Source organism: Manihot esculenta, chromosome 11, assembly GCF_001659605.2.
Source record: "Manihot esculenta cultivar AM560-2 chromosome 11, M.esculenta_v8, whole genome shotgun sequence".
Taxonomy (NCBI): Eukaryota; Viridiplantae; Streptophyta; class Magnoliopsida; order Malpighiales; family Euphorbiaceae; genus Manihot; species Manihot esculenta.
This window is the reverse complement of record NC_035171.2, coordinates 23,795,542-23,818,455: the sequence shown is the minus strand read 5'-3', so window position 1 is coordinate 23,818,455 and position 22,914 is coordinate 23,795,542. Positions and strand designations below refer to the sequence as shown.

The following is a 22,914-nucleotide window of genomic DNA, read 5'->3' as shown; positions in this document are numbered from 1 at the left end:
AAATTAATGACCAAAAAAAAATTAATGAAAAGTTTGAAAATCGGTTTAATTAATCGAACCGATCGAATCAAATCAAACTAGATCGATTCGATTCAATTCGGTTATCCCTCTTATTCGATTCAGCTTGATTGTTGTAAAATTTTTCAATTTGATTTTCGATTATTTCAGTTCAGTTCGATTTTAGACTGAGCCGACCAAACGTCCGCCCCTAATTTTCATTGCAGTGATTCTTAAGGAATTTTTATGAAAAATTATTATTAGGTCTTATATCTTACTAAAATTTATTAAATAGTCCTTATTTATTTAAATCTCAATTAAAATTTTTCATATTTTATATATTATTTTTTTTGAAAGCAGATATTTTATATATTATTATATATTTAATAATTTTTAATACAGTTTCAATTTATTACAATTATATAATTACAACAAAAAAATTATGGTAGTAATTTTTTGGTACAATTCCAATTTAATACGATTACATAATTATAATGATAAAAAATTATACGATTCTAATTTAAATTATGATAAAAAATTAATTTTTTGATAGGTTACAGTTTATTAATTTTGGTATGATTATATAATTATCATATCAAAAAAATTATTTTTTTAATAGGTTATAGTTTATTAATTTTGATATGATTACATAATTATAATGATAGAAAATTAATTTTTAATACAATTTCTGTTTAGTACTATTATATAATTATAATGATAAAAGATTAATTTTATATATAATTATATATTTAATAATTTTTTAGTAGTTTAATAAGATTACATAATTATAATAATAAAAAATTAATTTTATATAATTATATATTTAATAATTTAAACCTATTGAATTTTTGTTATCAAAATTAATGAATAATCTATTTATAATACTATTTATTAATTTTGATAACAAAAATTCATTTAAATTACTAAATATATAATTATATAAAATTAATTTTTTTCATTATTATAAGAATTTTTAGATATATTAGCATAACAAGTACATAAAAAATGCCATCATCAATTCTCCGAGTAGCCGCGAGCAAAATAGAAATAACCTAAATAGTGAAAACAGAACTGTGGGCCTCATTCATAGAAAATCAGAAAGATTTTTTTAAATTTGAGTCCAATAAAATTTTTTTAAATTTGAGTCAAATTTTATATTCAAATAAATTTTAATTGTGAAAAAGTTATAGCGTTGATAGTATCTTTATGAATATATAAACTGGTTCAATGTACAAGATCTTATAGTATTTATTATATTTTGAAACATACAAAAAAAAATTATTGACTTATCAAATTATCTATCGAGTCATAAAAAAATTTAACAAAAGACATAAATAAATTTACTATCTATTTTACATTAATTATGTAATTATATTAAACTGGACAATACCAGAAGATTATTAAATATATAATTATATATATTTTTTTTGAAAGCAAAACTGTATTAATAAAATTCTATCAAATAAAGAGGGTTGTCATCTCAAATAGATGGACAATTATACATGATAGATTCTCTAACCAAAGTATGAGCAGTTAGAGTAGTATGAGCAGTTAGAGTAGTTTTTACGAGATAAAATTCGAATAAGATTCCAAGATTGACATCGTAGTTGCAATTCCGGAAACCCATAATAATTAGTAAACCTCCATTGAACATTACATTCCGAAGCAACCGAATCAATAAAATTTGAAGAAAAGCCAACCACAGAAACAAATTCATGACTCTTCCATATTAACGAAAGACCTCCTCCCAATCTTTATCTATTGACTGATATGTAACCATTAAAATGTAAAAAACTACGAAAAAATTTCATACGAAAACTAAAAGCTTTTGTTTCCATCAAAAATAAAATATCAGACTTGTAACTAGAAACCAAATCTTTCAATGCAATAATTGTCCAAGGATTGCTGCCATAAATCTGCCAAAGATATCTGCATATTCTAAAAATTGATTGAGTTGTATGTGAAAAATATCCCCACCATATAGAAATCATAAGTGACGATTGAAATATCTCTGAAACTCTTAATAGAGACAACAATATTGTAAGGAATAGAGATCGGTCTGGCACCGGGCATCAACTCTATCTCGAACTATATTTCCCTATCAGGTGGTAGTCCTGGAAGCTCTTCAGGAAACACATATGGGAATTCTCTAACAACTGGTACTGAGGATGGTTCCCTAACCCGACTGTCTAGCTCTCTCACATAAGCTAGGAACCCCTGACACCCTTTCCTCAACATCCTACGAGCCTGGAGGGCTGATATCAAATCCCTAGGTGTCCCTCTCTTGTCTCCTCTGAAGACACACTCTGACCCATCCTGGTCTCTGAGACTCACTACCTTGTCCCTGCAATGCAAGGTAGCACTATAGGTAGATAACCAATCCATCCCTAGAATGACATCAAAATCTGTCAACTCTAGAACTACAAGGTCAGCTGGAAGGCATCTATCCTTTATAAACACTGGACTGAACTAACAGACTGACTATGCCAATGATGGGTCACATCTAGGTCCACTGACCCAGAGAGGACACTCTAACTCGGATACAATCAACCCCAATCTCTCTGCGGCTCTAGAAGAAATGAAAGAGTGAGAAGCACCGGGGTCCATCAAAGCATACACCTCTGAACACCCAATGATGAGAGTACCTGACACCACTGTGTTCGAAGTGTCTGCCTCCTGCTGTGTCATGGTGAAAATCCGTGCTGGAGCTGACGGACCTGCACCTCGGGAACCCATCCCTGATGAAGAGGTTGCCCCTCTTCCTCTACCTCTGCCACTGCTTGGTGGACGGGCTGAAGCTGCTAACTGGACGACACTACCTGAGGTCATCTGCTGGGATGGTGTGACCAAAGTCGCCTGAGGACATTCCCGTGCATAATGTCCCTCCTGCCCACATCTATAGCAGGCTGTAGATCCCAACAAACAAGCTCCTCTATGCGGTCTCCCACACCTATTACAAACTGGAAGATCTGTGCCAAAACTGGAGCCGCTACTCAAGCCCAGACCCGTCTTAATCCTGTTCCAGAACTTGCCTCTCTTTCCTCTAAATTTATCCCATCTCTTTTTGCTCGCACTTGCCGTACTCTGTGAGGAGGAACCTGGTTTAGCATCAGAAGACTGTGCCTTTAATTGCTTGACTACTCCCTGACTTATGGCACTGGCCTCCATCTTTCTAGCAGCATCCACAATGGAGTGGAAACTCTCCTTCTCCGCATGGAGAATCAAGGAGAAATACCTGGGATGAAGCCTCGTGGCATATCTCTTTGCCTTCTTCTGATCCGTATCATACGCCTGACCCACGTATGGTAACAATTCCAGGAACTTATCCGTATACTCATCAACGCTCATCTCCTCCGTCTGTCTCAACTGCTCAAACTCCACAACCTTTAGCTCCCTAGAACTGTCAGGGAAAGCCCACCCAGCAAATTCGTTGGCGAACTCTTCCCATGTCATACTGTCTATTCTGGGGTCCACATAGTTCTTGAACCATTCTCTGGCTTTCTTGCATTTTAAGGTGAACCCTGCCATCTCAATGGCCCTGCTCTCATCTGCTCCCAACTCACTTGTTATCATTCTGACTGCACTAAGATACTCAAAGGGATCATCTCCCGTGTTGAATTTAGGAGCATCCAACTTTAAGTACTCCGTCATCTTCACCTTAGTTCCCCCTGAAGAACTGGGTTGTGCTTCAACAACAGGGGCTACTGGTTCAGGTGGTGGTGGTGGAGGTACTGGTTCTCTGGCTTCAGGCGATGCTGAACTTGGATAAAAAGGTGGGGGTGGATACATGTGATATGGTGGATAAAAGGAAGGATAGGGCATATATGGCATATAGGGTGGATATGGGGCAAAGCTGGAGTAATCCGACGTGCCTCCCATCGGATCCCCTGGGCCCTGTGGAAAGGGTGGATAACCAAACCCCGAGGCCTGTACGCCTCCCTGGGACTCCCCCATACCTTCTTCTGACCTTCCTATACCCATACTTACATCTCTACTCTGAGCCTCCTCCATAGCAACTCTCTCTTCTTCTGATCTTCCCCCTCTGCCTATTCCTCTTCTGCTCTCGTCAGAAGACCTTCTCGAGTCTCTTGACGTTCCCTCCCTGCTTGACCTGTGAGTCCTTGCCCTTGGCAATGCAGGAGGACGAGCAGCTGTACCCTCACTTTCAGGTGGGACTCCAGTCAATCTCGCGGATCGACGAGTTCCTCGCATCTTAACTCTCTCTGGAAAACAACACATAACAGAGCACATAAGCAACACATAGAGGAAAACAACACATGCATCATGGCATTGCACAACATCAGCAGATAGACAGGACTAACATCCTATCCTAGTGGATATGTTTGCCTACTGTGCTTGACCCACTAATCCTCTATGAGCCCAACTCTATCTATCTAGGTCCGACCATGTGAACCTAGAGCTCTGATACCAATCTGTAACAGCCCGGAAACCGAACTGCTACCGGCACTAGGATCCAGATCGACTTAAGGTCGCCGGGACCCGTCGTAAGCCTGCTATACTGCCTGTGTACCTGTACCTGTGAAATCCCATACATGATCATACATTTTCGATCAAATCATTAAAACTTTTCTTTTCTCCAAGGCTTAACCTGTGCATGCACTATTTCTGATCTATCAACTCATAATGTTAAGCCTGGTTTTCTCATATTCATACCAATAAAAGAAAACATACATAAATTGACCATGTGTCTACAACAAAGGTTTACAACTCTTATAAGTCAAGCACAACGCTATACACTATACATTATCTCGTTACATGTACATGTCCACACTAGCTATTACATAACTCTTCTTCTTGCAGACCCTGCTGGACTCCCTCTGGACTCGGAACCTGCAAACCTGGGGGATAGGGGAGAGGGATGAGCTATACAAGCCCAATGAGCAGAACTATATAAACCATAAGTTGAAAACATGATCTCATGGAATGCACTACATCACATCATGTCAGGGCTAGACATGACCACCAACAATCCCACTCAAAGGATGCCTGGCCTAGCCAGGTCTTACAACCTCAATCTGCCTGGCCCGGCCAGGTCTTACCACTCTGCCTGCCTGGCCCAGCCAGGTCTTATTATCTCTGCTGCCTGATCTAGTCAGGTCTTACCTACAGATGGCTGCCTGGCCCGGCCAGGTCTTATAACAGAGTTTGGGCTATTGGAGTCACCTTGGTCTATCCACAGCCTCATACACATCGTATTATGCAATGCGTCAACTTCGTGAAACTAATGCAAACACCCTACTATACTCTTATGATGCATGACATATGCTCAAAGCAGTTTAGTTCTGAAAAGAGAAGTTCCACTCACCTCTGGCTGACTCGGCAGGTTCGGAAACAGTGCTCATTGCTGCTCTCTGGGGTTCCTCTGGTCCGTACCTACACAGGTGGACTCAACTAGAAACTCTCCAAAAACCCTCTAAACGATCCCCAAACAATCACAGAAAACATGCAAAAGAAAGCTGGACAGGGCATGTTCGGCGGCAGGTTCGGCGGCCGAAACCTCTCTCTAGAGACGAAACTCATGCATGTTCGGCGGCACCTTCGGCGGCCGAAGGTCTCGTCCAGAGACGAAACTCACACACTTTTGGCGGCCGAACTCCCTCTTTCGGCGGCCGAAAGTCCCTTTCTAATCCGAAAGCCTAGCTTTCGGGGGCAAGCTTTGGCAGCCAAAATTGCCTCCACAAGGGGTTCGACGGCCGAACCTTCCTTCGGCGGCCGAACCTTCCTTCGGCGGCCGAACCTGGTTTTGCCCTGGGCAGAACCCTGCTCTGTTTCATGCAAACCTTTCCCCCAAACTTACCCAACATGCATATCAACTACTCCCAACTAGCACATACCATAATACATGCATAAAAGGGCCTAAAACTCACTTATCACCCCAAGAAACATACAAACAACACTTAAACATGCGTAAACACAAAAGCATGCAAAACCTCAACCAAAACCCTATTCATGCATACTATCCATACAACTCCCTGAAAACCTTCAAAAATCAGTAAAAGAGGGTCTGGATCTTGACTTTACCTCTTCCAAACAAGAGATCAAGTGATCCTAACGTGGAGATATGAAGAAAACCTCTTCTAAAGCTCCAAACTTCCAAACTTGCTATTTTTGCTCAAAACCTTCAAAACACACCAAAACTCTTAAAACCCTTGAAAGATTTGGTGAAAAACATGAAAAACATGAAAGTCAACTTGGGAGAGGCTGGAACTCACCTCTAGTTGCAAGTGGAGGAGAAATATCCTCCTTCCACCGACCTTTGGCCCTTTTATAGGTGGCTGGCCAGACCACCTTCGGCAGCCGAACGTGAATCCGAAACCATGCAATGTTCGGCGGCCGAAAGTGACCTTCGGCGGCCGAACCTTTGCATTTCTCCCTTATTGCTTTTCTTTCAAAACTCATGTCCTTTCACACTTTAAACCATTCGAAACTCTTAAAACACACCTGAAAACATATGTCTTACCCTTCTCGAGGGTTCCGACACCCGAGATTCCACCAGACAACAGGAATTCCGAGGCTGGACTTGAGCCGGGTATTACAAATATCTTCTTCTTGATCGATAGTCAATTGACGCAGATCATTTTCCATGGGGAAGGAGAAAGAAGAAGTTAAATTTAAGAGGAAAAGATGTGAATATCGAGTTACAAAAGAATCACAGAGAGAAACTTGGTCAAAAGTTAAAAGCTTTGCATAAATATCCTGATTCTTTAAAGCATCTCTTTCTTGATTTATGAGAATATAATAGTTATTTTTCATAAACATATAATTATATAATAGTATTAAACTAAAACCGTATTAAAAAAGTTAATTTTTATCCTTATAATTATGTAACCATATTAAAATTAATAAATTATAACCTACTAAAATGTTAATTTTTTATTGTGGTTTAAACCGGAAACATATATTTTTTTATCATTATAATTATATAATTGTACTAAACTGAAACCACGATAAAAATTAAATTTTTATCGTCAAAATTATATAATCATATCAAAATTAATAAACTATAATCTACCAATAAATTAATTTTTTATCATAATTTAAATGGAAGTCGTATAATTTTATATCGTTATAATTATATAATTATATTAAATTAGAATCATATTAAAAAATTATTAACACAATTTTTTATCATTGTAATCATGTAATTATAATAAATTAAAATTGTATAAAAAATTATTAAATATATAATAATATATAAAATATAAAAATTTTAATTGAGATTTAAATAAATAAAAACTATTTAATAAATTTTAGTAACATATAAGAACTTAATAATAATTTTCTATAAAAGAATTCTTAAGAATCGATGCAATGAAAATGATAGGACAAGTTGTCCATTAAAAAAAGGCCAACTTCGGTTGGCGTTTTCATGACCATTATTTTTTGTTATTTTTTAAAATAATAAATGATGAAACATTGCTATAGAATTAGCATTTTCTAGAGCAAACATTAATTTTGTAAATTATTTTGATTTTACATTATGTTAGTAAATAATTTTTTAAAAAATATTATTTTAATAATTAACCCATAAAATTAGGAGTGAGCAGTATTCGGTTCAAACTAAAAAAATTAATCGAACCAAATCGATTTAAAATTTTGGTTCGGTTTTTTATACATTTCGGTTCGGTTCGGTTTTTAATTTCAGAAATTTCAGTTATTTCGGTTTGGTTCGATTTTGATCAGAAAAAAACTGAAAAAATCAAACCGAACCGATTAGTGATAATAATATATTTTTTTAATAATATTGAGAAATTAAATCATATTAAAATTAAAATATTTTAATTAAATTTTAAAATATTAAAAATAAAGTGTAAAAAATAAAAAAATTATTAAAAATCGAAACCGATCAAACGAATCGAATCGAACCTAATCAGACCGGTTCGATTCGATTCGGTTTCTGACCAAAATCAGTTCGGTTTTCATAAACACTAAAATTTCAATTTTCAGTTTATTCAGTTCGGTTTGATTTTAAACCGAACCGACCGAATGCTCACCCCTACATAAAATGTGTGTCCGCCCTTGAAATAATTATAAAACTCATTGTATCCGACGCCTATTGTCTATTTGAGTAGCTTTAATCTTCTCTAACAGTCTGCAATTAAAACAGGGGAATTGTAAAAACTATAACTATACAAGCATGCCACCACACATCCCTAATATAACCTCACCAAAAAAATCGGATTTGGAAAAAGAAAAAACAATGCATCACCATTGAGAGGAGTTGCCGAGGTTAAATGCAAAACTTCCCTTTTACATGCTTAAGTTTCAATTTTCTAGTATTATGCTCCCCTGCGTACCTTGTACTGTAGTGGATAATAATCAACTTAAAGGGAGAGAGGACTCGTCAAAGATCGTTAGCACCGTCACGACTCCACGTGGCAATATCACAGTGAATCGAGGACCGAGCGGAGCTCAGTTCAGACTTTAAAGTCATCTCCAATAAAAAAGTAAGTCATCAAATCAAATCAACAAAACAAATCAACCCAATTAAACAGAAAAGTAAATTCACTCACCAAAAAGTCTTTCCATTTCCGTTTCCTCTAAATTCTCTCTCTCTCTCTCTCTCTCTCTCTCTCTCCCCGCGTTCTCAATCTCTCCAAATCAAGGGTTCCTACTTGTTTGCTGTTTCAGCCAGCTCCATCTCCGCGATCATCAAGTTTTCATGGAGGTATAAGACCAGGAGAAGTCTTCTTTTTTTAGTGTTTGGTTTGTAGAAAGTTTGATTAATTTTTCTTAGTTCGATTGTTATTATTATTATTATTATTGATTTTTTGTGGTTGGATTGTTATGTCCTCTGTCAGTCGCTAGAGTTTATTTTCCTTTTTTTTTTTTCTCTGATTTTTCTGGAATTCTAAAATTAACGTGGAGATTTTTCTTTTTTGCTTTGATTGTTAGAAAGTGGCTTTGTTTTTGAAATTTTCTTCAATTTTATGAATATGAATGGGTTTTTATGGTTCATTTGTATGCTATTACTGTGGTTAGTCTCAGTTTGTTATATATGGTTTAAAACTTAACAGTGTTTTTAGCCCTTTGATTTCCCTTTTTTTTTTTTTATTATCAATATCAACTTGTTTTCTTGTTGCTGCACTGTTTCCAGCGGCTTGATGTGACTTTTAATTCTTTCAACATTTTTTAATCGCATTGCTTTTTAATAGTATTTTGTTGGGAAATATCTAGGTTGAATGTTGAGGATTTGGTTTCTCATTAATTATTAAATGACTATACATTCCTTAGATCGTCTTAAGTATTTTGGGCTTCTATGAATGTTGTTTTGTATGTCTGATGTGTATGTAGATGACATGAATTTTTAATTGATAACAAACTAAAACCCAATGGTATGGAATGGATGCTTTATTTTCTCCGAATGTAATAGATTAAGAAGTCCTTCAGTTTTATTTATATTGCCACTTACATTACACCTTGCATCTGCATGTGTATATTTTTTGCAGTCGATCCAAATTAACAGTTGTTACATGTGCAAAAATTATGTAATTCTATGGGTGTATTGATTTTATATTTGCACATGATTGTCTGTCATTGTGTTTCTACTTGATCTTCTGGGATATTCAAATATTCTTCATGGTTACTGTTTTATTTTCTAGATTCATGTGAAATATCATTTTTTTTGACAAGTATGGTGATGCACATGTAGTTTTGTACGAGAATGTAATCAATGCTTTCTGATTTGGAATTATAGGGTACGGAAGAGACAAATAAGTCTGAGGCACACTTGACATCAGCTGCAGCTTTTGTGGAAGGTGGAATCCAGGATGCCTGTGATGATGCTTGCAGCATATGCCTTGAAGCTTTCTGTGACAGTGATCCTTCAACTGTATGTGTAATGAATAATCAGTACTTTACTCATTTGACCTGATCAGGGTTCCTTAAAGAAATTTTGTTTTCTCTTGCAGGTAACTAGTTGCAAGCATGAGTTCCATCTTCAATGCATTCTTGAATGGTATATTTGTTTATCATGAATTTTGGAATTTCTCATATTAGTTGTATTATGGTCTTGAGCTTGGGGAAGATCTGCAGAGTTTTATAGACCACTGTGAAACTGAAATTTAGATTAATAATTAATAGCATTGGACACTAAACATAGGTTTTTTATGTTATTGTGCTCAAGTTTTCATAATTGACCTGGCATTAGATTGGCGCCTAAGAGTACACTATATTGATCTATATATATCACATTGTATTATTTAATTTAGTAAGCTAAAAGTAACATAAAATTTTCATTTATTATGGTAATCATCCAAATGAAAAAAGTATGGCGATCATCCAAATGAAAATTATGTTATTACATCGTTAGTGGCTATTGTGAAGCCTGAGATTGATTACTCAAGAATAATTAGGGAATGCTTGGCAGCTATAGTAATGGGTGCAATACTTGTCTGACTTTAAGTTTATAATGATCTTGCAGGTGTCAAAGAAGCTCCCAGTGCCCTATGTGCTGGCAACCTATCAGCCTGAAGGATCCTACAAGGTTTATGTTATGTTGTATATTATGCTTTATTTCTTCTTATATATGGTTTTGAGGGAATTACTCATTTACCTTACTTTTGCAGTCAAGAATTGCTTGAGGCTGTGGAACGTGAGAGGAGTTTTAGGTTTAATCCATCTAGAAACAGCACTATATTTCATCATCCAACTCTGGGTGATTTTGAGTTACAGCATGTTTGTCCTTCACCCTCTACTATTTGGAAAGTTTTTTTTTCTTTAATTTCAATAAAGAATATTAAAATATAATCGTAATTGTATCTTTGATTGAACAAAATGCAGTTGCCAGTTGGTGTGAATGATGCTGAACTTGAAGAGCGTATTATCCAACACTTAGCTGCTGCTGCTGCAATGGGACGACGTCACATTGCTAGAAGGGAAGGTCAGAGAACCAGATCATCAGCTCAAGGTCGACCGCAGTTTTTAGTATTCCAAAGTCCTAATGTCCCAGCTGGACAAATTTCTTCCTCTCCAGCTCAGAGAGTTGAAGGTGAATCTGTTGCTACAATCTCAGTACCTACACTATCATCCCCTTCTACGCATGTTTTGGAAGAATCTTTACAGCCAATTATACCTCAATCATCTGATGTTCAAGCTGATGGAGCATCTGCTTCAGCTTCTGGATCTAGTATTCTTGCCTCCAATCAACACGAAAATTCATTGAATAATAGGTATTACTATTCTTTCAATGCGTTCTCTCTTTCTACACTGTCCCTTGTTCCCATTTCTCCCAAATTCCTGTATGCTTTATTGTTGAAAGTTTACTTCGTATAGATGAACATATGCATGGCTTTGTAGATGAATTTTGTTTGTGAATCATCTAAGCTTCAGCATGGAATTATGTTATACTAGGAGGTCTCCTAATCAGTCTTCCCCAAGTAGCCAAGACAGAGCTGGACCATCAGAATCACAATCTTTTTCAGATTCAATCAAATCTAAACTAAATGCTGTTTCAATGAGGTATCCAATCATATGGATAACATTTTATAAATTTGAAGGTTTATGATGTTAATGAATTTGTGCTTCTTTCTTTTGACATTCGGAAATTGATTTATATGAATCTTAGATACAAAGAATCAATTTCAAAGAGTACAAGGGGATGGAAAGATAGGTTTTTCTCCCGTAGCACTACTATGGCAGAACTTGGTTCTGAGGTAAGAAGAGAGGTTAATGCTGGAATCGCAACAGTATCACGAATGATGGAGCGTCTAGAAACCAGAGAAAACAACAGAACTGGTGTTTCTTCTGTATCAGACAGTGAGGAGGCTACCTCAGCAACAGAATCAAACAACAGACAAATATCAGAGACTGGTGGTCACCATTTTATCAGCAATACAAATGCCAATGCACAAGCTCCATTTGCTGCGAGTTCTGGTTCAGATTAAGTATAATTTCAGTAATTGCATCAACCTATTAAGATAAAAGTAAGTATCAGTTTTTGTTATGTATCCTTGTGTGGATCAGCATGCAGGCCTAGCTTTTGGGATACTGCATCGAGAGCTTTAATTTCTTTATATTTGATGGAGAAAGCAATGTTGTTTATGAAAACACTTGGTTGCATTTCATGCATATTCTCATGAAAATTTAGGTGCTGCCTTTTTTCTTGAAAATATCATTTCATTTATTCCCTTCCCTGCACTAAACTCCTTTTGGAAGAGGTACTGTTGCTGTCAGTAGTAGTCGTTGGATTACAGTTTCTACTGAATAAGAGAAGAATAACAGAAGAGAAAGGAATCTCAGAAGATAGAAAAGGGAAAAAAATAGAAGAGATTAAGATTGAGAAAAAAGAGATATTGTATATTAGTTTATGATTAATTCAGGTATTTCTTTTCTTATATACTTCCTCAACGCAATAACTGCCATTGACTTCTCCTAAAAGATCTAATAATTTTCCTCCAAAACTTACTCGCTTCCCTCCAGTTCCAGCTTCTCTGACCCTTCTTTACTTTTCTGTCCTCTTCCTCCATTTCTTTCTTCTATATATGAAAATACCTCTCCCTCTATAACCTTCTGGTCCCAAAAAGGCTGAATATCAGGAAACTTGGAGAGCAAAAATAGACCAATGTTAAGTAGCATCTTCCAAATGCAGGTTCTGCCACCTAATAAGGTCTTCAAGAACTGGTTGGCCATTCCTGTCAACAGTTATAGTTTGCAAAAGATGTCCTTGGTGAATTACAACTGATTGGTCCTGCTGAAAAAATGGTGGATCCAGCATAGATGTAAATATTGTTTCCCTACTTTTCAACAAGGAAACATGGAACATTGGATGAAATGTTAGTGGTAGAGAGGGTAACTGCAATTTTACGGGGTACCATCCCTCGTCCTCACCCTTGCAATGACCTGAAAAAGCCCATAAAACTTTGGAGGCTACCTTGAAATATTTGTTATAGCTATAGAAGCTTGTTTATAAGGCTGCAATTTGATATAAGCCCAATCTTCTATTTGAAATCCCTCAGAGACCTTCCTGTGAGCCTATTGTTTGATCCAATGCTGATCTTGTTGCAAGTTCTCCTTTATATTTGCAAAAATATTATGCCTCTGTTGAAAAACATCTGCAACAGCCTACGTGGGAGTGTCCTCTTTTCTAACAAAGGAATAGAAGATTAGAAGTTGTTAAATGCCCATATGATACTTTAAAAGGAGTCATCTTCATATGTTATTATATCACCAATTATCAAGAGGCAGACATTTGCACCATGCTGCAGGTTGTTGATGTGTCATACATCTAAGATAATCCTCCCGACATTGATTCAACCTCTCAGTTTGGCCATCAGTGTGAGCTTCATAAGCTGTAGAATTGGCCAATTGTGTCCCTCGTCCCATGAAAAACTCTTTCCAAAATAGACTAGTAACAAGTTTATTAGATACAATTATAGCCCCATGGAACTTAAAGACATAGTCTGGAAAGAGTTGAGCAACTGTAGCATCATAGGAAGGATGAGAAAGTGGTATAAAATGGTGGTATTTCGTCAGTCTAGGCAGAACTACTAATGTGACATCTTTCTGTTTTGACCTAGGGAACTGCTCAATAAAGTCCACAAAGGGAAAAAAAATGCTGCCACTCTTGTGAAGGAATGTGAAGAGGTTGAAGTAAGCCTGCTGGTGCTGGCTGTTTATGTTACACCTAGCATAATTACATTCTTTCACCCAAAAGGTGATTTGCCATGACATCAGGCCAATAAGAATACCTCTTGAGCCTAAATAAACAAACAGGTGGAATTGCAGTGTGTCTCCCAAAATCTAAATCATGGTACAAACTAATCAGCTGCTGTCTCATATTTGTTGATTGACCCACATGCATGCTATCTGGCTTATAATAAAGTAATCTTTACCTGTAAGTATATATTCTTTAGAGGAATTAGGATCCACAACTAATCAAGTAATCAAGTGAGCCACTTTGGTATCTCCACCACAACTGTCAATAAGGACAGAAATCCAAGTAGGCTGTATTTGCAGTCATGGCTGACTGTCTGCAAATAGTGACCTCCTTGAAAGTGCATTAACCACTTCATTTTCAACATATCTCATGTACGAATTCCAACAACTTGGAGATGCCATTCTGTTGCGAATTGATGTGCAACATTTGCTTCAGCGAATGCTTAATACTCATGGTTTATCTTGACATAGAGGCCTTGTTCGAAATAATGCCTCCATTTGCTCATAGCAAATGTAATAGCTAATCACTTCTTTTCATAGACCAATAGGTTGTGATTCCTACGTTCTAATGCCTTAGAAGTGAAGGTGATTGGAGCCCATTTTGCTGTGATACTTCTTCCATCCCCTTACTACTTGCATCAGTCTCAGTGGTAAATGGCTTGGAGAAATCAGGCAATGCTAAAACAGAAGCATTAGACATGGCAGGTTTGAGAATCTCAATGCTTGCTGAGCTACTTCACTCCATATAAATCCCCCTTTCTTCTACAAATCCGTTAGAGGCCTATCTATGGGCATAATATTGAATGAACTTCCCGCAGTCCCTAGTCTACCCAAGAGAGCTCATCAACTACTGGAACAGGCCAAGACATCATAAGCAGCAACCTTATTTGGATCTGTGGCGACTCCATCCCCTGAAATTATATGTCCTAAGTATTCAACTTCTATGTTCTAAAAGAACATGTGGACATTTGGCATATGGTTTTTGCCGTCTCAAAACCTCAAAGACTGCTTTAAGATACTTCAAGTGTAAGGTAAGATGAAGGTGGTAAATCAGTATGTTATCAAAGAAATCAAGAATAAACTTTCTTAGGTAAGGCTATAAAATGTGATTTGTTAAAGCTTAAAATGTAGCGGAGGCATTTGTTAAACCAGAGTGGCATTGATGTGTTTTAAAGTTTGTTTTAGGAATATCAGGCAGGTTCATTTTGATTTGGTGGTATTCAGATCTCAGCCCCTAAATGATTCTTGGAAAAGATGTTAGCTCTGTGTAATTCATCCAGCAAGTCATCCATCATACAAATTGGAAAATTATCAATTATGATTTGGTCATTCAACCTCCCATAGTCAATACACAATCTCTAAGTGCTATCTTTCTTCTTAACCAGAAGCACTGGAGATGAATATTGCTGGTGCTTTGCTGAAAGAAAGTTAGCAGGCATTTCTGAAACAGAACCTCTCAACTTTCAGCTTTTGAGATGAGGGTATTTGTAGGGTCTTATATTTATAGGTTGGGTGTTTGGGTGTAAGGCAATGGAATGGTTGTGTGGTCTGAATGGAACATAAAGAGATAGGATCCTTAAACAAGTCTTGTAACCTATCTAGGAGGGCCTCTCAACTGCAGCAGATGAAGAATCCGAATTTGCAGATGCAATAAACAGTTGATCTTCCATTTCACCAGTCTCTGGAAAATCATTGCAGAACAAGGGACTCTGAAAATCCATGCCACCTTTGTTTAAAAGCTTCTATAACTCTTCACGAGGCCTTGACAATCAGACATAACACTGCCTCAGTCAGCCTTTGTAGTTCTACCATAGCCCTTTCCCTCTCCAAAGTAATTCTAGACTTCTCAAACTCAAATAGCATAGGATTAGAACTCTTCATCCATCAATTCTGGAAATGATATTATAACTGCCTAATTCTAACACCTTAAAATCAAAACTGTATTGATGGCATTGTGATTTCAGCACAAATTGCTCTCAAATGTTAGTGGATTTTAATTTCCTACAATCAGCTACAGAAATCACAACAGAATGCATTAAAACCAGAGGAAGATTCAATTCATTTGTATCTTTGACATTTATAAAGCCATTTCTGCTTCCACTGTAAGTCAGCATTAACAATTCCCTATCCTTATGGCTTCCAAAAATTTTAATAGTTTTTATTCCTTGATTCCCCTCAATAGCATGCACAGAAAATATCACTTCTCCATCATCCAATCCCATTTCTCTGTTTTCTAATATTTTTACATGCTCTTCCACATATTTTTCTAGGTTGCTTATTGAATGGATCTCCAACAAAATGATCCATAGCACGAACCTTCAGAGTCTTCTGTTTACGCACATGTCTGGGAAAAAACTTGTCTTCACATCTGAAACAATGCTTAAGCTGCCTAAACTTTGGTTGGTTAGCCTGTTTGACTACTGGGGTAGATTTGATAGTTGGTTGGTTAACAGAACTGGTACTGGAAGTAGGCTGGGATAGTTTTGGAGCAACTGAAGTAGTGAAATGGACAGGGAATTGGCTTTTTCTATGTTAGGAGGCTCTGGAGAATATGAAAATTTTTGGTGTAATTGGGAAGTCTTGTAGGTTACAAGCATGCATCACTGGGGCTGTTTGCAAAACTGGAAAACCAACCCAGATAATGTGAAGTGCATGTTCTATTAAGATTGGTCATTAAACTGAAACTTCATAGTTGGTTTTAGTTTGGTTAAGATAAAAGGTTTCAGTTTATTCTTATCTGACTAATATGTGTATTCAATAGAAGTTGCTTTGTTTTCTCTTTATAAGTGATTTCATCACCAATTATTTTTATATAAAATAATATTTACCACCACTTGTTATTTCATTTTGCTCTAAACTTGCTTCTATTTTCAAAAACAGCATACTATATAAACTGAAGTTTACCATGTAAATTGTCTCTTCTTTAAACTCTTTATCTATTCCATTTTCAAAACCTGGCCTCCTTGATCTACTAGAAATTATTGAGAAGCTAATGATGATGTCTCCATGCCATCCAATCTTTTTTTTCTTGTTACTCACTTGTGTAAAAGTCCCTTCTTCTTATTCAACCTATACCCCTATTCCATTTTCAAAACATGGCCTCCTTGATAATCAACAATATTGAAAAGCTAATGAGTTCCTGCATGCCATCCTATCTATTTTTAATTCATTTGTTCCAACCCGCCCCCTTCCTTTTTTTTTTTTCAGTTCTTGAGCACATATCCCCTGTAATTTCCAGATGGGATTTTGTAGGTGAAATGAAGGTACTATCTATGTCTTTTCTGGTTAACATCTGAATCTTTTTTCTTTTTTCCCATTTGATCTGGTGGATATTCCTAAGAGGGTGACAATAATATTTTAATTTCATTAACTCATATTCATCAGATTATATAATATATGCCTTCAAAGAGTTTTTTTCCCTTCCAATTTGTAATATTCCTTATTTTGGCAATCTTGAAACTGCCTTTATCACAACTTAAATATGCAGGAATTGAACACAATTCTTGGGTTTGGTTCAAATTGTATGATGTTTTGGTAATGTGAATAGGCTCCAACTCGCCCAATCCTATTCACATACATCCTAACAAGAGCACGAACGCACACATATAATTATATATTTTTTTTGAACTTTTCCATTATTAAGTGATAAGTTTTGCTGTGTAGAATCATTGCTTTTATGCTATAGAGCTACATCCTTGATACAGAGAAATTCAAAATTTTTATATCCTGTAACCTATATATTAGAAGGGCTAATATTTTCAAAATTTCTTTACTTTTGTGTATGTCTGTTTTGGCCCACCTTTCAATGTTAGCATTTATTTTCCAGCTTTGGGGTGGTGTCAATCATAGCCCATCCTTCAAGTTGCCAGAGAAGACTATCGTCTATGTTCTTTAAATATTCATGTGTTTCAATTGTCTCCCTCCTTTTTTTTTTGGTTGCCACTATTGTCCTTCCTTTGGTTTCTCTCTCTCTCTTTCTGTTTAAGACCAGTAGAGGTTCCACAAAGCATTGGTCATTTAGTACTTAGGATTATAAGATGGGTAAAGTGAAGATGTGAGCCAAAGATTAAACGAGAATGGGTTTGTAAAGATATGACTGGAATCCGAAATATTAGCCAAGTTGAAAGGGGAGTACAACAAGGTTGTAATTTGAACATTTATAATGTACTACCTATGTGCCAAAAAGATATGTCCATTATTCCTTTTGGGATGTCCTTTCACAAGTCAAGTATGTTTGGAGTTAGTTTTACTCTTCTAACCCCCATAACTCTTTGAAGTAAATTTGAATAGTGAATTTAGTAATAAAGCACGAGGTTAATTGTAATTTTTTTATGTCATAGCTTCCACTTTGCATTTTCTAAATTTTCTTTTATTCATTATGACATTAAAATTGATAGGGGAATTGAATACAAATTGTAAATGGCTTGATATTACTGCAGTTTTCTAGAACTTTTTGGGGACAGGACATAGCAATTGTTTGGTAGTGAAGAAACAATTTCAGTAGAAAAGGGAATTTTCAGATGGACTGCAGAAATATGAGGATGAACTAGATGAGGAATTAATGCGTTTGTATGAGGGTGGAACCAACATGATTAAGGAAACGGTAAGAGAAAGTTAAGCACATTGAGATGATTTGGTATGTGCATTTCAGATCAACAGATTTACTAGCATGGAAAGGTTGAGCACATCAAGTGGGAGAAAAGATGATATGGTGGAAGTAGTGAGAAAGGATTATGCCACCAAATCAAGTGGAAAAAAATTCATATGGTCAAATCCCAACTAGTTTGAAATTTAAGATTTAGTTTAGCTGAATTAAGTAGTAGAATCCAAATATCAATTAAATCACTCTGGAGTGGGCTTCAAAGAACTCAATAAACTCTCATTTCAGAAAGGGAAGAAAATCTGTGCATGGCCATAGCTTTTGTTTTCCATCATAGCAGAGAGAACATAAGAAAAAAGCGACAATTGTTTGACATTGGTTGTTATAACCCTTGAAATTTTTTTTGAAAATGTTTTCATGAAACAATGGCCTTTGAATTTTATTCATATTTGGAATTTAGACATTAGTTATTGTGAAATGTGACTAATATTTTGAATTTGATATCGATAGTTAATTTTTTTTCTTTTGCAAAACCTGTTTCTTTTTGTGATGGACCCTACGCACATTACTGAACCTTCTGCCTTTAATAACTTCAAATGCAATACAAGCCAATTGACTCAACATTTTGATGATATGAGGTAGGATGACATACGACTTGGTGCAATTTTTCCCCATTAGTCAAGATAAAATGAATAGGGTAAATTACTATCAGGTTCCTGTATTTTGTTAAGATTAACCACTTAGTCCCTATTTCTAAATTACTTGAAATGTCCATGTATTTTCTAAGATTGAAAAATTGAATTTTTTAGTTCTATTAAATAAAATGTTGATAAACTTGTTTAGCCTTGATCATAGGAACTAAATAGTATGACTATTTAAAATTACAGGAACTAAATGATATATAGAGTTAAAATTACAAAGACTAAACAATATAAATATTTAAGGTAGAATGAGCTAACCAATGCTTTTTTTGATAGAAGGATTAAAAAGTTTGATTTTACAACATATAACACGTTTTGATCGAGTGATTTAGAAATATATGGACTAAATAGTTAATTTGACAAAACACAATGACCTAATAATAATTCACCCAAAGGAATATTGTGCTAGGCGCCCAAGTGGAGCAATAGGCTTAGGATAGGTTTCAATCAATCTATATTTGTCTTGCAATTATTCGATTCTTTCTGTTGTCAAATGTAAGTACAGGAGTTGTACAGAAATTTTACGATTTGACAGATTGCTGTTCTATATAAATTTCCTTCATCTTTCTCTCATGGGTTTTAGGTTGTGTGTTATTTGTTAATTATGACTTACTAATTGAGAATTTCTCCTTTGGAGATGCAGGAATGCTATCGTGGATAAGATATTGTCCTCGTCTGTCTAATGTATAAGAGGGTGCAATTGGTGATTAAGATCCATCTGATTCATAATAAACATGCTGGAGCAAAAGGTCTTTTATTTGGACTCTCATACTGCTAGATTATTGTAAAAAAAGGATAAATCTATTTATAGTTTAATTTCACATTAGCTTTTCCTAAATATTTAAGATTATAGTATGATTACTCTTTGGATATTTTCCTCCAAATTCTGCATTGGTTTTAATTTTCTTGAAATCTGCACATTTCGTTTTCCATGATCCACCCAAACATAACCTCATTCGACTGGAGAATCTGAACTTCTTTTAATGGAATGCTCCTTTGAAACTTCTTCAGCCCCTAGTTAATGTGGGATAAAATGGTTTAGTGATCAATTTCACTCTTTAACTCATTGAGGATATTCAATTTAGTTACGGAAATTTCAATTTAAATCCATTTAGCTTAAGTTAAATAAGATAAAAGAAATTAAGCCTTTTAATTTTTAGGATAAAGCAAAGAAATCAATGGGCGAAATTGAATAAGACAATTGAAACTGAAAGTGAATGCGGTTATCTTCAACTTTTTAACTTTTAAAAATTTTATCATAATTTTTTGAAAACAATTTTATATTAACTGTTTTTTAAATTAATTATACCATCGTGTAACGCCTTTGTTTAAAGTGAACCTCTCATTGTGATGTTAGTTATATTGATCACTCTCCAAAGTAAACCTTACTTTGCTTTAACCCTCAAATTAAACCAAACAAAGCTTATTTAAACACAAATCCCTAAATGGAAAGAATTCCCCTCCCAATTAGGGTTTAATTTAGAAATGATAGTGAGCATGAAACTGACACAGCAATAGGGGGTTAAATAAACCAAAAAAAAAAAAAAAAAAATTAACGATAAGATATAAGTTCCATTGGCATAGCTTAGAATAGAACTGTTGAAAGAATAGTTGAATAGAATTATAATAAGAGGTGAATTTTTAGATCTTTCTTGGCTATTAAACTATAAGACAAAAGGTGTAGTTGTAAGAAGAAGAGAGTTGAGTGAGGGTGCCATCTAAGACTATGAATGATAAAATTTGGTGAGGTGTAGGAGGTTTGCTGAGCCGTAGAGAATAACACAGAAAAGAAGGCTGCAATGACTTGAAGATTTAGAATATTAGAAGCAAATAGATAGCAGTGAAAGGATGTGTGGATTAAATTATGAAAATTAGTATGCAAGTACGAGTATATACAGCTTAATTTGAATAACTATAACTAAAAAGGGAGGAAGAATATGTTACATTTATTTAAATATTCTTATAGATTTAATTATTGATGAAATTGTTTTAACTTTAATGATGAGTTTTTTTTTTTTAAATTGAAAAACTATCATGATTTTAACATTATTTAGATGGTTAAAAAATTAAATAAAATATTTAAAATAATTATTATATCATGCTACATAGATATTATTGTATTTTTATTGGTGAGATTATTTTAATAACTAATTTTAGTTAAAATTCTATGTGAATTAGAATTAAAAAAATAATAATTTTATTAGATAGATAATTCAAAATTTCAAAAAATTTAAATTAATTTAATTTAGAATTTATTAATTAAATTAATTGTAGAGTTCAATTTCAAATTTTACTTTCTTTCTGTTTTCAAAAGAAGTGATAGAGCTCTTATTTTATTAATCTAGGCTATGAAAGCTCCATATCATTAGCATCCAGTAAAAATTTATTATTAATAGGAGGCCATCGATGAATCTTCAAATTAAAATCATCACCAATGGTTAAACTAGCCAAATGATCCACTACCGGATTTACTTCCATGTAAAATTTTTACCATTTTAACTTCCCAGCTTCTATTGATAATATCATGGCAATTCCTCACTAAATTAGTAAATCTAAAAATTTATGCACCTTTGCCTGCAAGTAAATTTAACACGAGTTGGGAATCCGTTTGAACTTTAATCTTCTTCCATCCTGAATTCCATGCTAATATTAAAGCATAATATATTCTTCATAACTCAGCTTCTATTGCTCCATAATTGTCCAAAAACTGTTGAAAGCCCTAAAGCCATCTACCTTCATTGTTTCAAAAACAATCTGCACAGCTTGCCCTTTCTGCCGACAACGACGCACTACCATCGGAATTCACTACCATCCTGCCTATTTTCGGCGGCTTCCACCCAACATACTTCAAAGACCGGCCTGTCGATCCAGACCCAGCCTGCACCGAAAACCTCCATGCATGAACATATTCTTTTGCTCGTAGCTGAAAAAAGGACGCATCAATAGTATCTTGGTCATTATTTTCATTAAAAACTAATAAGTTTCTTCGCTTCCATGACCACCAAACAGCCGAACTAAAAAGCACATCCCATGGTATTCCATTAGCCAATAACTCCACTTTTGATATATTAACAGATAGCCATAAAGGCACACTTGAAATATCAAAAAATGGAGAAACAAAATTAGTAGGGAAAAAGGAATTCCAAATTTGTTTCACATGTTGGCAATCTCGTAGAACATGCAAAACAGATTCACTTGTAGCTCCACAATGAGGACATAAATCATAATCAATAAATCCTCGCTTTCGACGTTGAACATTAACCATAATTTTCTTATACGCCACTTCCCACAAAAACACTCAAACTCGCTGTGGCACTCTAACCTTCCATAGCCCTTTCCAATCCAGATTAGATCCTAGCACTTCTAAATAAAGCGTATCAAACCCTGACTTAACTGCATATAGGCTAGAAGAAGAATGCTTCCACACAAAACCATCCAAACACGGCATATCATCAACTAAAGTATTTAGTTGGAAATATGAAAGGACATCAATAGGAAGAAGAGAATTTAAAATATCCCAATTCCAACCTATATTAGGAACCCATGAATATCAAACACAAACCTGCATATTAAACTCAATCAACGGTTTAAGTGCAAAATTCCAAAGAGGCCCAAACGGAAGCCAATCATCCAGCCAAAATCTAGTGTGCATCCAAGTATTCACATCTAAAACTACCCCTTTTCGAAGTAGCTCCAAACCATAACAAAAAGATTTCCAATTGACTAAACTATTAGCTCGCTTATCGACCTCCCAACGAACAAGATCCGACTCATATTTATTGAAAAGACACCTAACCCACAAAGCTTGCGGATTCTTATAAGCTCGCCAACACAACTTCCCTAATAGAGCTTGGTTCATTTGTTGCATATTTCTGATGCCAAGACCACCTAACCGCTTCAGCAAAGACATCGTATCCCAATTAATCAAATGTATACCTG

The 22,914-nt window shown here is 35.2% G+C and overlaps 1 protein-coding gene across 3 annotated transcripts; it reads left to right on the top strand.

Annotated features, from left to right (window-relative positions):
• Nucleotides 1-8,520: 8,520 nt before the first annotated feature.
• LOC110626260 (E3 ubiquitin-protein ligase RHF2A) lies at nt 8,521-19,859 on the top strand. Of its 3 annotated transcripts, XR_006352499.1 has the most exons (10): nt 8,521-8,686; nt 9,716-9,850; nt 9,930-9,976; nt 10,442-10,504; nt 10,587-10,695; nt 10,801-11,189; nt 11,371-11,478; nt 11,585-11,942; nt 15,945-16,937; nt 19,619-19,859. XR_006352499.1 is itself a non-coding variant. In XM_021772063.2 (9 exons), the coding sequence occupies exons 1-8, from the start codon at nt 8,681-8,683 to the stop codon at nt 11,901-11,903; spliced, it is 1,176 nt and encodes a 391-aa protein (XP_021627755.1). In that variant the 5' UTR covers nt 8,521-8,680; the 3' UTR covers nt 11,904-11,942; nt 19,613-19,859. The 3 variants fall into 3 exon arrangements, 2 of the variants coding, with proteins under 2 accessions (XP_021627755.1, XP_021627754.1); XM_021772063.2 differs by lacking the exon at nt 15,945-16,937 and having other exon boundaries at nt 19,613-19,859; XM_021772062.2 differs by lacking the exon at nt 15,945-16,937 and having other exon boundaries at nt 8,524-8,686.
• The last annotated feature ends 3,055 nt before the right edge of the window (nt 19,860-22,914 follow it).

What these genes read in the sequence shown, in the direction of transcription:
- LOC110626260 (XM_021772063.2), top strand. An exon ending in GTGATTTTGAGTTACAGCAT is followed by an intron (nt 10,696 to 10,800) that starts GTTTGTCCTTCA and finishes AACAAAATGCAG; the next exon opens with TTGCCAGTTGGTGTGAATGA. An exon ending in CTAAATGCTGTTTCAATGAG is followed by an intron (nt 11,479 to 11,584) that starts GTATCCAATCAT and finishes TATGAATCTTAG; the next exon opens with ATACAAAGAATCAATTTCAA.